General features: G+C 32.3%; 1 protein-coding gene across 3 annotated transcripts; it reads left to right on the top strand.

Annotated features, from left to right (window-relative positions):
* The first annotated feature begins 208 nt into the window (after window positions 1–208).
* LOC132267058 (transcription factor bHLH19-like) lies at window positions 209–13,215 on the top strand. Of its 3 annotated transcripts, XM_059768107.1 has the most exons (7): window positions 209–523; window positions 2,172–2,254; window positions 8,938–8,984; window positions 10,085–10,133; window positions 10,987–11,537; window positions 11,867–12,229; window positions 12,759–13,215. In XM_059768107.1, the coding sequence occupies exons 5-7, from the start codon at window positions 11,046–11,048 to the stop codon at window positions 12,888–12,890; spliced, it is 987 nt and encodes a 328-aa protein (XP_059624090.1). In that variant the 5' UTR covers window positions 209–523; window positions 2,172–2,254; window positions 8,938–8,984; window positions 10,085–10,133; window positions 10,987–11,045; the 3' UTR covers window positions 12,891–13,215. The 3 variants fall into 3 exon arrangements, with proteins under 3 accessions (XP_059624090.1, XP_059624088.1, XP_059624089.1); XM_059768105.1 differs by lacking the exons at window positions 209–523; window positions 2,172–2,254 and adding an exon at window positions 4,276–4,777; XM_059768106.1 differs by lacking the exons at window positions 209–523; window positions 2,172–2,254 and adding an exon at window positions 5,174–6,427.
* Window positions 13,216–13,568: the final 353 nt, after the last annotated feature.

The raw sequence follows: 13,568 nt of genomic DNA, 5'->3' as shown, positions 1-13,568 counted from the left end.
TAAAACCCCGCTCCAATTTGGTGGCGGCAAAATTTAGTGACACCTTTAGTGAAATTTTTATTTATTTTTTTAATAAAAAAATTATCTAAAATAGCCTTTTGGGACGTTAAACGTATCGTCCTTGATTGCCTACTAAGTAATTTTACAAAAGTACCCTTTCAAAATGATGTAGTTTTGGTCAATTAAGTATAAACAAGTTAATCCACCGGGGATCACACTTGCAGATGCTTCTCAATTTCTTATTCGATCTGCTCTCTGCTATTCTTGCCCAAGATCTTCTCCTCCGTCCTCTCTCTCAAACAATGATGATCCCTCCACCCGTTACATGACATCTCGTGGTGAAAAACTGGTTTGGTCTTCCCCAATATCGATCTCTTTCTTTTCAATTGAAGTCATAGCCCTAGATTTTGTCTTTCTCAAGATGGGTATCAACATAGAGGTCTTGAAGAGCCCCCCAACAACAACAGCCGGAAATGCCTTGCGGGGCGTTGCTGCCACTACCACCTCTCTTTATCTCGTTCAGGTCCTCTAATTTCTGTCTATATATATCTTATACATACTTATATTTCGTTTTCATTTAACGGTTTATTGTAATTTTTTCTTTGCTTATTTCTTTTCTTTTAGATTTTGATATTGGAAATATTGTTTTATTTTTAGTGTTGATTATATGGGTGGCATGGCTTTATAAACATATATATTTATTTATATCTTAGATCTCAAAAATATAGGTTCAGGTTTTTTTATATTGATAAGTAAAATTATAGCTGTAGAATTTGATTTCAATTGCTTATTCAAACATTTATATTAGTGAATATTGTTTGTCTTTTTGATGCTATGTGAAAATGAAAGATTGACTTTTTTTTTTTTTTTTGGTTAGTACATATTCTATGTTGGTGGACGTATAGATGTAATGTTAATTGATTGAGCTTGGAAATTTCATGAAAGTTGGAACCTTGGTAGTTGAATCATTGCTGATCATGTATCCATGGTCTTCTAGTTTGAGTGTCCAGTATCAGATGATTCTTTAGAAAATTTATTGGGTTAAGAAGTTGGAAGTCCTAAGTATTTTGATCCATCTCATTGATCACAGTCCGTTTCGGGAATTACTCTTTTATTGATATATGGCATCTAATATTCTATTTATTTTAGCTATATTACTTGGTTAGGAAAGCATTTTTCTATTTTACCAATTCTTCTACTTTAACCATATAAAAGTTTGTTTGTCTTTTTTTTTTTTTTTTTTTTTTTTTTTTTTTTTTTTTTTTTTTTTTTTTCAAAACAGAAAACAGAATTTTAAATTATAAAAGATCATTTTTCTGAAAACTTTAAGACTTTCTTAATTGAGTTTTCATAAAAAGAAATTTCAAACCTGTCAATCAAACCATTTTTATTTTATAATTTTCTAGTAATTTTTAGTTCTCCCACCAAACACATCCAAAATCAGAGAGATTCTTCTTTACATGAAGGGACTATAAAGACAAATCCGAGATACAAACAGAGTTTTGAACAATTATAGAGTTATGGGGTTTTACAATTTCTGAGTGTGTGTATTATTTCTAGGAATGAATTTGGTGAAGACAGTGATTGGATTCCATTTATAGCTTCAAGATCTAGTCTTAGCACAGTAAGTAAGCCTGTTTTTAAATCTTTGATTCGTCGAAAAATATGATTCGATCTCTCATGAAATTTTGATTTTTGCCCATTTTCTATCGCTCTCTCTGCAATCTGGGTTTGTTGGCATTTGCTTCATTTTTCTACCCATTATATGATCATCATTACTGGAATGTTATATATTTTTTGGTGTGTCTCTCTATTTTTCAATCTGATTTCAATTTTCTACATTGTATGCTCAAGTTCAAATGCTTAATTTGTCATTTGAACTAACATAACAATAGATAGGAATGCAAGTATAGACCAGAAATATATAAATACACACACACACACACACACAGAGACAATTGAAACTGAGATTTTGGTCATCAATTTGCAATTTGCACCTCTTTGTTGAAAATTTTCTATCATAACCTTTCAGGAAAAATAAAAATTTAAAAATCCTATCATAATTGTTTATATTTTACCACAAGTAATCTGTTTTATGTGCATTTGGTGTATTGGCGCCCTTTTTAAGATCTCTGATTTGCCTAATAAATGTTTGTCCTGGTCGGTCACAGGGTGTTGGTTGTTTTGGCTGCTCATATTGTTTCCGGTCAAAGTAGTCCTGCTGAACTTTGTCATTGAGCTGCATTGCCCACAGGTAACAAGTGACTAGTTTTTGCTTTCAATGAACTGTTTTCTGCTACTTGACAAATGCAACCGTAGACCATCTGTATGAGTTGCAATTGTGGTAAAAGTTTATGCAATCCATATAAAAATGACCAAATACTTGTGTGGTTCTATATTTGTTTATTAACAAATTCATTTTAAAAAATGGATTAGGTTCTCTGAGCAACCCATTTTGTTTGCATAATCAGGCCAAATACAACCCAATATCACATGACTATTACAATATTTAGTAAGCATAACGCTACTTGTATGACACAATGGATTTGTAAGTTTTGTACTAGCTCAAAATTTGTACTACATGGTAACCAACATGTTATAGAATGCAGCACTTGTTAAGTATCTTCTTTTTCTTCACAATTTGAAAAGTAACCAACATGTTATAGAATGCAACACTTGTAAGTATTCACTTTAGGTTAATTAATTTGTACAATTTTCTCTTCCTTCGTAAGTAAGTAATTTTTTTATTTTTTATTTTTATAAAATACAATCTATTTGGATAACTAAGAGCAAAAAGAGAGTAGGGAAAAAATATTAGTAGAATTGATTTGTGGATGTGGATGGTTTTGAAGAGAAAGGTGAACCATTGATTTGTTTTCATCACTCTACAAGTCCTATGGTAGAGAAGTCAAAAGTTTTGTCAAATTTAGTTAAAACTAGCATATTGGTATAATAATGAAGTTGTTAATATGGATTAAAATGGGTACAGTTTATTTGTTGGTCCAGTCTGTCTTTTATTTCTTTGACAAAAATATCATGTCTACCTCCCAATATTGGTCTATATGTATATAGACGTGAGTAGTAGAGTGAGAAGAAAAATCAAAAAAATTAATAATAATAATACTAATAATGATTTATTTCTTATAGTGTGTTTCAAGTCTTCCCACTTACTCTTTTTATCCTTCATCTTTTAGCCGAAAAGGGAATAAGATTTTGAACCAATCCACACAATCTACTAAGGGTCATCATCCTCCGTCACTTGAACATCAGTTATTTGGAATCATGTATTTTGAATCCAAATTCTAAACAAATGTGAAGCTAAATTTGAAAATTACATAATAAGATACAAGTAATACTATTAAGGGTTTAAGATGATAGAGCACAATTAAGTAAGGAGTTGCTTCTTCAAATTATTGAGCTTAATGTCATGCCATCCCATGCCATGCCATGAAATCAAATAAGATTGGGATTGTTCCACTAAAGTAGGTAGGGGTTTAAGATGATAGAGCACATTTATTGAACTTAATTTCATCTAACAATTTATCAATGGAAAACTTTAATTTGTAGGTGTAATAAGAAGTTAAACAAGGTTAGAATTGCCTACATTGAGTTATATGTTGAGCCAGCCTAAGATATACCATCTTTTTAATGTCCCTAATATATATTGAGTTGTTGATGTCTTTCAATTTATAATTCATATTCACTAACTTACATTAATATTTAATAAATGCCAAAATGACCCATCCGTTAATTTTCCTCTTCAGATTGAGAAGAAGCCTTATTTTTCTCTCTCAAATGGCTGACTACTAGATCAAGTGGACCTAGTTTCATTCACTGCTATTTTGTGATAATACACAATCAAATAGATGAAGGCGTGAGCACGCTGGTGGTGTAATACAAATTCTTTGTCACGTTGATTGAATTTAATTAATAAGATAAGATTTGACTTTTATGAATTAAAAGCTAACCCTTCAACACCCAACTATATTATGACCTTGATAAATATATATTATATATTTAACCCTTTAATGGCTTTTCACATTCTCTCTCTCTTTCAGCTAGCCTATAAATACAGACGAGTAACTGACTAGCTTTCTCATCCTTCTTCAGTTTGAAAAAGTATACGAAAATGGCTTCCAAGGCATTTCTTTTGCTTGGTCTTGCATTTGCTGCTCTTCTTCTCATCACTTCAGAGGTGGTAGCTAGAGACTTGGCTGAAACTACCACTGAGAGAAAGAGTGAGTTTAGGCTCTACATTGATCACACACACTGACACACATATCACATAATTTTTATTTTAATTTGCACATGAAAAATAAATGATTCTTGAAGGGAGAGACTGTAGAGAAATAATGTTAGTTAGTTACAATTCTTCTATTGGTTCATTGTGATCATTGTTGATGCAAAATTGGTGATTTAAAATTGGAATTAAAAGAAGATTAATTTAAAATTTGTACTAATTTTTTTTTTTTTTTTTTAATTTAGACATAATGTTCTTTGTTGTGAATGGAGTATATACTAATACCCCAAACTCACATCAATTCCTTTTCACCTGGGTAGTCTGATGCTTTGCTTTTCCTTTGCCTATTCCCTTTTCCGGATTCTAGTTTTTCTGAGTTCTTAGATTTTCTGTTCATGAGGCTGTTTTTTTGGTTGCAACTCTTTCTCTGATGAGGAAGTTGAAAGTCCTAAGCAGGGTCCTGCTATTCGCATGTACAAGGACACACATTTTTGGGAAGAAACTGGATGGGTAAATGAGATAGCTAAGTAGAACTACGTAAGTTTTTTTCCCCCCATTTTACTTTCTTTTTATTTTTCTTAATGTGTTATTATTGCCATCTTGTTTGATAATAAGATTGTGTGTATGTGTAGTAAATTAGTTACAGTATATATACTTATATGTAGAAGTATATATGAATTGCTGTTCTAATAATAAGATTGTGCGTGTATGTGTAGTAAACAACTTGATACATGATTTGTTGCATTCCCTGATGCATGTTCTATTCTTCTTGCTCTGAGTGTGGTATAGAAATTGTTATTATTATTTTTCTTTATCCTTAAGAACATATGGAATTCATCTTCCAGATTTGTTTTTCTTTGATGGTGTGTGCATTATTATTTGTCTTTAGCTTGTACTACTCTTTTGATTGTGTTTATGCCTTTTTTGATTTAGGTACTTTGTTATCTTGACTCACCCATTGCCGGTACCTACGGCCGGATAAATAAAAATACGAAAAAAGAGAAAATTAGAATAGGAACATGGAATATAGGGAAACATCCTCAAATTTATCTTAATCACCAGGCTTATAATTAGCATTGAAAGAAATTTAATCAAAATATCTCTGCAACCAAACACATTGGGGGCGTAAACTTATCTTCAACATGACTCATGTGAAGAAATCATATAAAGTATGTATGGAAAAAGTGATGATAATTAAAGCAATTTTCTTAATCTTCAATATATATATATGTATTAAACAAAACTGAGCAAAAAGCAGACTGGAAAAATTAAATTGACATAGAGGACACATGACTACTACAAAAAACAATTAAGATGACATCATCCAAAATATCAAATAATTTCAGAAGTATAAGCTGTATGATAAACATTACAAGAAACTTTTGGGAAAACTGACAATACTAAACAACATACCAGTACAACACATTTATTTTGTGTTTTTCCTAGTGTCAGTATTGAAATGAAAACAGAATACTACAAATGAGGAAAATAAGTAGGAAATATCAGTACAATGAAGAAATGCAAAAAGTCAGAAGAAAAGTGAAGAGAAGGTGACCATAGAACTGAGAACCTTTCTTTAGTCTATAATGAAAAAAGTTGTTAAGTTATTGATTGCAATATTACTTTTTTATTGACCTACTGATGTTTAACACTACATTAATCTTAATTTCAAATGAAAGAGAAGTTTTCACAAGTTTCTCACAATTCTGATGGTACCAGTCCTATCATAAATGATGTTGAGATAGTGGAAAACTAATTAGGTATCAGAAAGGGATATCGTCATGAGTTCAGAAATGGTTTTGTAGCTCCAAGCCATCAACGTGCATCCTCATCTTTTGAAGGGGCTTCTAGATAAAGGGTGAAAAATGTTGAAGAAAAAAATGCACAACTTAAGGAGAAAGTTACAAGTTTGGAGGAGAAGTTGGATACAATTCAAAAGCTACTTGAGCTGCAACAACAGCAGCAACAACAACTTCCTGAGCAGCAACAACAGCACCAACAGCCGCCACCACCACCACGGTTCCACTAATATCGACATTCTCGATCACATTCCCAACAACAGCATGCCCCGCCAAGCTGGTATCAGCAGCCGCCAACAATCACCTGAATGAACTATAAAGATAATTATTTTGGTAGATATATTTTGGAGCTTTTTGATGGCTAGCTAGTTGATTTCTAACTATTTTGGTACGTGTATTTTTTGGCCTGCATTTTCATGATTGCATTCAGTTTAAAATGATGTTTTAATTTTTGAGGATGTTTGGAACCATTTGATGTTAAAGCAGTTGGTACATACTTTTAGTTCTCGTTTACAAAACTGGAGAATTTGTAGTTTCATCATGAGATTAAGAGCTCGTTTGTTGGTACCGTATTGTGGTGATAATCAATTTTTTTTCTTTCTATAATGATATTGTGGATGTATGTACTTTTTAGTTCCGGATGTTTTGGTTTAATAAGTTTTTCTAGAACACAAATCCAGTAGAACAAAAACCAAAAAAAAAATAATAATAAATGAAAAATAATAATAATAATACAAATTTAATAATAATAATAATAATAATAAATCATATTAGGGACAGTAAATCATCTTAGAGACAGTACAAATTGTGCTTAATAAGTATTGTATTAAGGACAGACAACAAACCCGTCTCTAATATATCGACTATTAGGGACATTAATTACCGTGCCCAATAATAAATCAAAGGGGACGGTCTTATTTGGGACAGTAAGTCCGTCCCTAATAAATCGGCCTATTTGCGACAGTAGGTCCGTCCCTAATAAATCAAACGGGGACGGTCTTATTTGGGACAGTAAGTCCGTCCCTAAAGGTTGAACTTTTTAGGGACGAGCAACTTTTACCGTTCTTAAAAATCTTTTGGGACACAACTATTAAGGACGGTCGAATTCGATCATTGGGAATGGTATTAGGGCTTTTAGGGACAGATTCGGCTGTCACTAAAAACCTAATTTCTTATAGTGGTAAACCGATCCACTATGCTTGAAACAAAGTACACTGAACTTTGACTCTAGCTTGTACCCTATCGTTCTACCAAACATCAACTACTGATAATCCTCTGGCTTTGCGACTTCCTGTCCAACAGCAACTTGACCTTAGGCTTATGTTTGATCTTTGTAGAAAAGTATGTAGCAGGTAGATCAGACAACACTCCTCGAATGCTCAAACCCTTTCAAAGTGTGATCGCTTTTACTTCTATTCTTCAATCGTCCAAATTCAATATAGAAGTAGATCTACTTTTGTCTGATCGATGTAGATGCAATTGTATAATCATGATCAGGATTCGAATAACACAACTCTAAACTCACTAAGTGTTTATGTGTATATGTTCTAGAAAGATAAATAGAAAATTCTCTAAGAATTTCTAATACAAAATTCTTCTTAAGGCTTTTTAAGAATAATAAACTAATAATGCAAAAGGCATAAATAAACCTATGTGTATGACAAGGTTTATATAGAGTTTAGAATGTCCTATTCCCTCTGAAAATATGAAAAATTCGTGCATAGGACTTGGTACAATTTATATCAACTAAGAAACAATTCTGAAACGGGAACTGAAAGTTGGAAACTAATCAGGACTACTTGAACCGGTTCAAAGGGGCTGAACTGGTTCAAGTTTGGCAGAAGGATTTTTGAATCCAAACTTGAAGCTTGAAATATGATTCTTTTAAACTTGAAACACTGTATATGGTAAGTCTGAATGGTATATCAAGTGTAGAATGTCCTAACCTGTTTAGAATTCTTCCTAAAGTGTTGTTCTTACCTTTCTCGAATAATCTCGGTTATGCTAACTTGGAACAACGTTTCTATTCCGCAGTCGCTGTCAATCTCGATAACTTGAATTACAACTCGGCTTAAATTTGTTTTGTTAACGATAATTGCCAAATACAAAACTAATATCTCACAGGTATGTATGCTAGTAATAAGACAAAATACTAGGCATATATATACGAATGTGTCATTCTTCAAATATATCTGTAAAAAGGTCCACGTAACAGATCACGAATTTATAACCAACACGCATCTTAATTAATTCTCAAATATTCATATATTATGTGAATGCAGTAACAACACGGACTCATATCCAACGGCCGATACTCAATCATATAATATAGATACACACACACACACACACACACTGACAATTTACAATTTAAACACACACCTTGCTACCATAGAAATGGAGAAAAAATAAAAAATAAATAAAATTAAAAAATGAAAAAACAAAGAATCTGCAAATGCACAATAATATCATTCATCTCAAGTTAATATGTTTGTTTCTTTATTCCCATATTTTTCCTACAAGTTTCCTGCAATGTTGTCCCTCGATCTTTGGTATCTTATAATGTGTTATCCTATATTATCCTTTGTACCATATGCTAGACCAACCAAAAAAGGACAAAATGAAAAACAAAGATGATAATAATAATCACATGTTGATTTTGTTTGATTATAGTGCTTATAATATATATAGTTGCCCAAATAATGCGGAACATCGGTTGAAATAATGTCATGTGAATGATCAATCTCGAATCTCGTTTACAATTAAGAATCCATAATTTAGTCTTTAATTACCACATTTAGGCAGTCGAAGCCAAGCACATGCTATATACTGTCCTTTGTTAATCTGCAATTAACCATATGCTTATTGAAACTAACCTAGTTTGCTTGAAATTTATAGGTTTTTGTGTGCTATACACGTAAAGGAGTGCCCTTTTAGCTCGTAAGGTGAGCTTCTCTCTTTTATTGTTCTGAATATTTGTATGCTTTGAGTCATGGTTTTTCTTATGATCTAAAACACCCCTTTTTTCTAATGGTCATGATCATCAGTTGAAAGCAATGATGAGCTTTGCTTAACCATATATATATATATATATATGATGTTAAAGCAAGTAGTTTTGCTTAATTTTTGCTTCCATGCATGTATATATCTCTCCCATTTGATATTTCTTCTTCTACCTTGGCACTATATTTTGACTTATTTTCTCATTATGCTCCATTCAAAATGAGTATAAATGCATTATAAAGCAATTCTCATTTATGTTTTACATTTTAAGGCTTTGTTTGATATTTCTTCTTCTAGTTTTGAGCTATGTTTTGAATAATTTTCCTGCAAGTTTCCTGCAATGTTGTCACTCGATCTTTGGTATCTTATAATGTGTTATCCTATATTATCCTTTGTACCATATGCTAGACCAACCAAAAAAGGACAAGATAAAAAACAAAGATGATAATAATAATCACATGTTGATTTTGTTTGATTATAGTGCTTATAATATATATAGTTGTCGGTTGAAATATGTGACGTGACTGTGATCCAATCTCAGAATGAGTATAAATGCATAAATGCATTATAAAGCAGTTCTCGTTTATGTTTTACATTTTAAGGTTTTGTTTGATATTAATTTCTCCTGCTAGTTTTCCCATTTTGCTCCATTCAAAGCAGTTCTCATTCAAAATGAGTATAAATGCATTATAAAGCAATTCTCATTTATGTTTTACATTTAAGGCTTTGTTTGATATTTCTTCTTCTAGTTTTCTCATTATGCTCCATTCAAAATGAGTAAAATAATCACATGTTGATTTTGTTTGATTATAGTGCTTATAATATATATAGTTGCCCAAATAATGCGGAACATCAGTTGAAATATGTGACATGTGACTGTGATCCAATCTCGAATCTCGTTTACAATTAAGAATCCATAATTTAGTCTTGAATTACCACATTTAGGCAGTCAAAGCCAAGCACATGCTATATACTGTCCTTTGTTAATCTGCAATTAACCATATGCTTATTGAAACTAACCTAATTTGCTTGAAATTTATAGGTTTTTGTGTGCTATACACGTAAAGGAGTGTGCCCTTTTAACTCGTAAGGTGAGCTTCTCTCTTTTATTGTTCTGAATATTTGTATGCTTTGAGTCATGGTTTTTCTTATGATCTAAAACACCCCTTTTTTCTAATGGTCATGATCATCAGATGAAAGCAGTGATAAGTTTTGCTTAACCATATCCATATATATATATATATATATATATATATATATGATGTTAAAGCAAATAGTTTTGCTTAATTTTTGCTTCCATGCATGTATATATCTCTCCCATTTGATATTTCTTCTTCTACGTTGGCACTATATTTTGACTTATTTTCTCATTATGCTCCATTCAAAATGAGTATAAATGCATTATAAAGCAATTCTCATTTATGCTTTACATTTTAAGGCTTTGTTTGATATTTCTTCTTCTAGTTTTGAACTATGTTTTGAATAATTTTCACATTATGTTCCATTCAAAATGAGTATAAATTTAGAAAACAACATTTTGTTACTTCAACAACTTCTCATGTATGTTTTATATCTCAAGGCCTTGTTTGGAGGACCCTATAACCTTATGAGGTTCAGGTTTGTCAGCAATAAGTTTTTGAAGTTTTTTGTTGAACATGTTTTTATTTTCTGAGTTTTGACATGAACAGTACATATGATTTATGACTTCAAAATTAACATTTTTTGATCGATATTTAAGAAATAAAATAAAATGAAATTTGATTTTTAGGAACGTATAATTTATTTATTTATTTTTTAATTTATTATTTTTTTTTTTTCTGAACATTTGTTTCTTGATAGGAATCCAAATTTGCTGCTGTTCTTAAAATTACTTTTTGACACAAGTGAGTGAAATAAAAATTATCATGTTGTCAACAAAGTATTAACCAACTTCCCTGCCAACAGTGATCAGTGCAAGTTTACAAGAAATTAAAGAATACCCATCTTGATAAATTCATTCAAAAATGGATTTATCTGTCGAGTTCACTGCGCAAGACATAGCAGCTTTCTTGGAAGAGGATTTTCAAAATTCATCTTTCTCCTCAGAAAATGACTCCCCAACCTTGGTTCCGAGGAACAAGTCCAATGTTCCATCCAGCGCAAAAGCGTCTGAGAGTTCCATTGCTGAGAAAACCACAAAACAACTCAAGCCTCAGTATTATTCTTGCACCACTCACATTGTACAAAATCCTAATACCTCTTCTCCGATAATTCTCTCTTTTGGCAATTCAAATTTGTCTCGAAACCCTCAACACTTACTTGGCACCATAAATCTAGAGGATGGTGAAAATGATACAGCTAAAGCTGGCCAAGGGACCAAGAGAACTGGCATAGCTACAACACTATCAGCTGAGTCACGAGACTCACGACGTCACACAATAGCAGAGAGAAAGCGACGAGAGAAACTCAACAAGGGGATAATAGCTTTATCAGCCCTTCTTCCTGGCCTCAAGAAGGTAAACATTTTTTTATTTTTATTTTTGCCCCCAAAAGTTTGAAGAGCGAACACGCATCCATAATATTGCCCCCTAGCAGGGCTCGAACACACAACATCTGCCTAATGGCTGGCTAATGGCCATTGGTAAGAAAATAGACTTGTGTGAATGCGTTTATACTAATTTGTGGTTCTTTGACACACGGTGTTGACATTAATGTTCATCATAGTCTCTCAAACAATCAAACGCTACTACTTATACTTATATTGAAGTACCAGTCCCAAATGAGTTAAATCATGTCTAGTTGGTCCCAAATTAGTTAATGTGTTCTTTATTGTTATTATATATAGATGGACAAAGTTTCAGTTCTTGGAGAGGCAACCAAGTATGTGAAACAACTGCAAGAAAGAGTGAAGACACAGGAGGAACAGATCAGTACTACTTCAAAAACAGGTAGTGCTGTTGAATCAAGCGTCGGCATCAAGAAGTCATATAATTCTGAAAAGCATTTCGCTGGCCACTCTGATGAGCAGCTTCTGGAGATCGAAGCTAAAGTATGCGATAACAATGTGCTTTTAAGGATCCATGGCGATAAACAGAAAGGAATTCTGGTGAAAATACTCACTGAGATACAGAAGCTTCACTTGACAGTCATCAACACTAGTGTTGTGCCTTTTGCCAACTCCACTATCGATATAACCATTGTCGCGCAGGTAATTAATTTCCATTCCACAGTTCTAAATAGAAGGCTCCATTTGGGTTGAAGGATTTGAAATGAATGAATTTATGTTTAATGATTTAAAGGATTAATTAATATGAGTGATTCAGGTTTAGGTTCTAGAGCCTTTCCACTAGACCTAATCCCGGATGGTATGATCTCTCCTTTCAGAGGACACGTTGAGAGTTCAAGTCCCACAAGGGGCATGTTGTGGGGTGTGTAACTTCTGAAAAAAAAATAATGATTTGAGAGTGGATTTCAAATAACAAGATGGAGTTATTTGAAATCCATGACCATGTAAAGAATTCTAACCCTATATTGAGGCAATATCTTCCATCTCTAATCTAACATTTTGAATTTCATGATCCAACGTTAATAAAGAACCTTTTGTTTAAACTGCAAACCTGTTCATCTATCCAAATGTAGCTAAATAATCGAGAAAACTGATATGCCAAGGACACTTTTTTGTAACAATAATTTTTTATTTTTTATTTTTATTTATTTTTATTTTTTTGCTATGCCAGATGGAAAAAGAATTCAGCATGACTGAGAAGGATATTGTGAGAAGACTTGGTTCAGCTTTAGGTGAATTCAACCTCAACTTTGGAAGCAGGTTGTGGACTAACACAAAGATTATCACATTTGGGGTTAATTAGGGCACTGAGAAGGAACCTTGCTTGAGTACCTATGTTTTAATTTTTGAAAGTTAAAAATTACTGTAATTGTTTACTACAAGATTGCAGTCTTTAAACAACGTCAAGCTTTAGAAGAGTCTACCAGGGCTCTTCAGAATTAGAATGGCATGAATGAATTGAGGGCTACGCTGGGAATTAAGACACTGTCCAATGTCCACCTCAAGATGGGGTTGGCTTGCTGCTTTGATATTCAACAATATATATATATATATATTTCCACGAACGCATTCATTCTATCTTTAATTTGGATAAAATCTTCAATGCAAATGTTTTAGATATTTCAGCATTTCCTGATGCATGTGGTTTGTTGATGATTGAGTGTAACATGAAGAATTAATGTTAGAAACACCCTTTTGTGTCTTAAAAAAGAAAAAGTTGCACCTACCCCAGAAAAAATATATATATATTTAAACCAAAGGAAGAAGTTGTCAACGAGGCTTGGGACATTTTAAAACTAAGGATAATTTTACTGACACCCCCTGAAGTTTGGCCAAATATGAGTCTAAAATATCTTTCGAAAATAACTATCACTTAGGTCCATTTTCGCTTTTCCGTCACAGTCTGCGTTAAAAACATGTGAAAAGACAATTTTGTCCCTATTTTTTTAATAACATATATTTCAAAATATCAAATTAGTTA

Source organism: Cornus florida, unplaced genomic scaffold (genome assembly GCF_030987335.1).
Source record: "Cornus florida cultivar Cherokee Brave unplaced genomic scaffold, ASM3098733v1 CherokeeBrave_3.0.0_Hap2_Chr07, whole genome shotgun sequence".
NCBI lineage: Eukaryota > Viridiplantae > Streptophyta > Magnoliopsida > Cornales > Cornaceae > Cornus > Cornus florida.
This window is presented reverse-complemented; position numbering and strand designations above follow the sequence as displayed.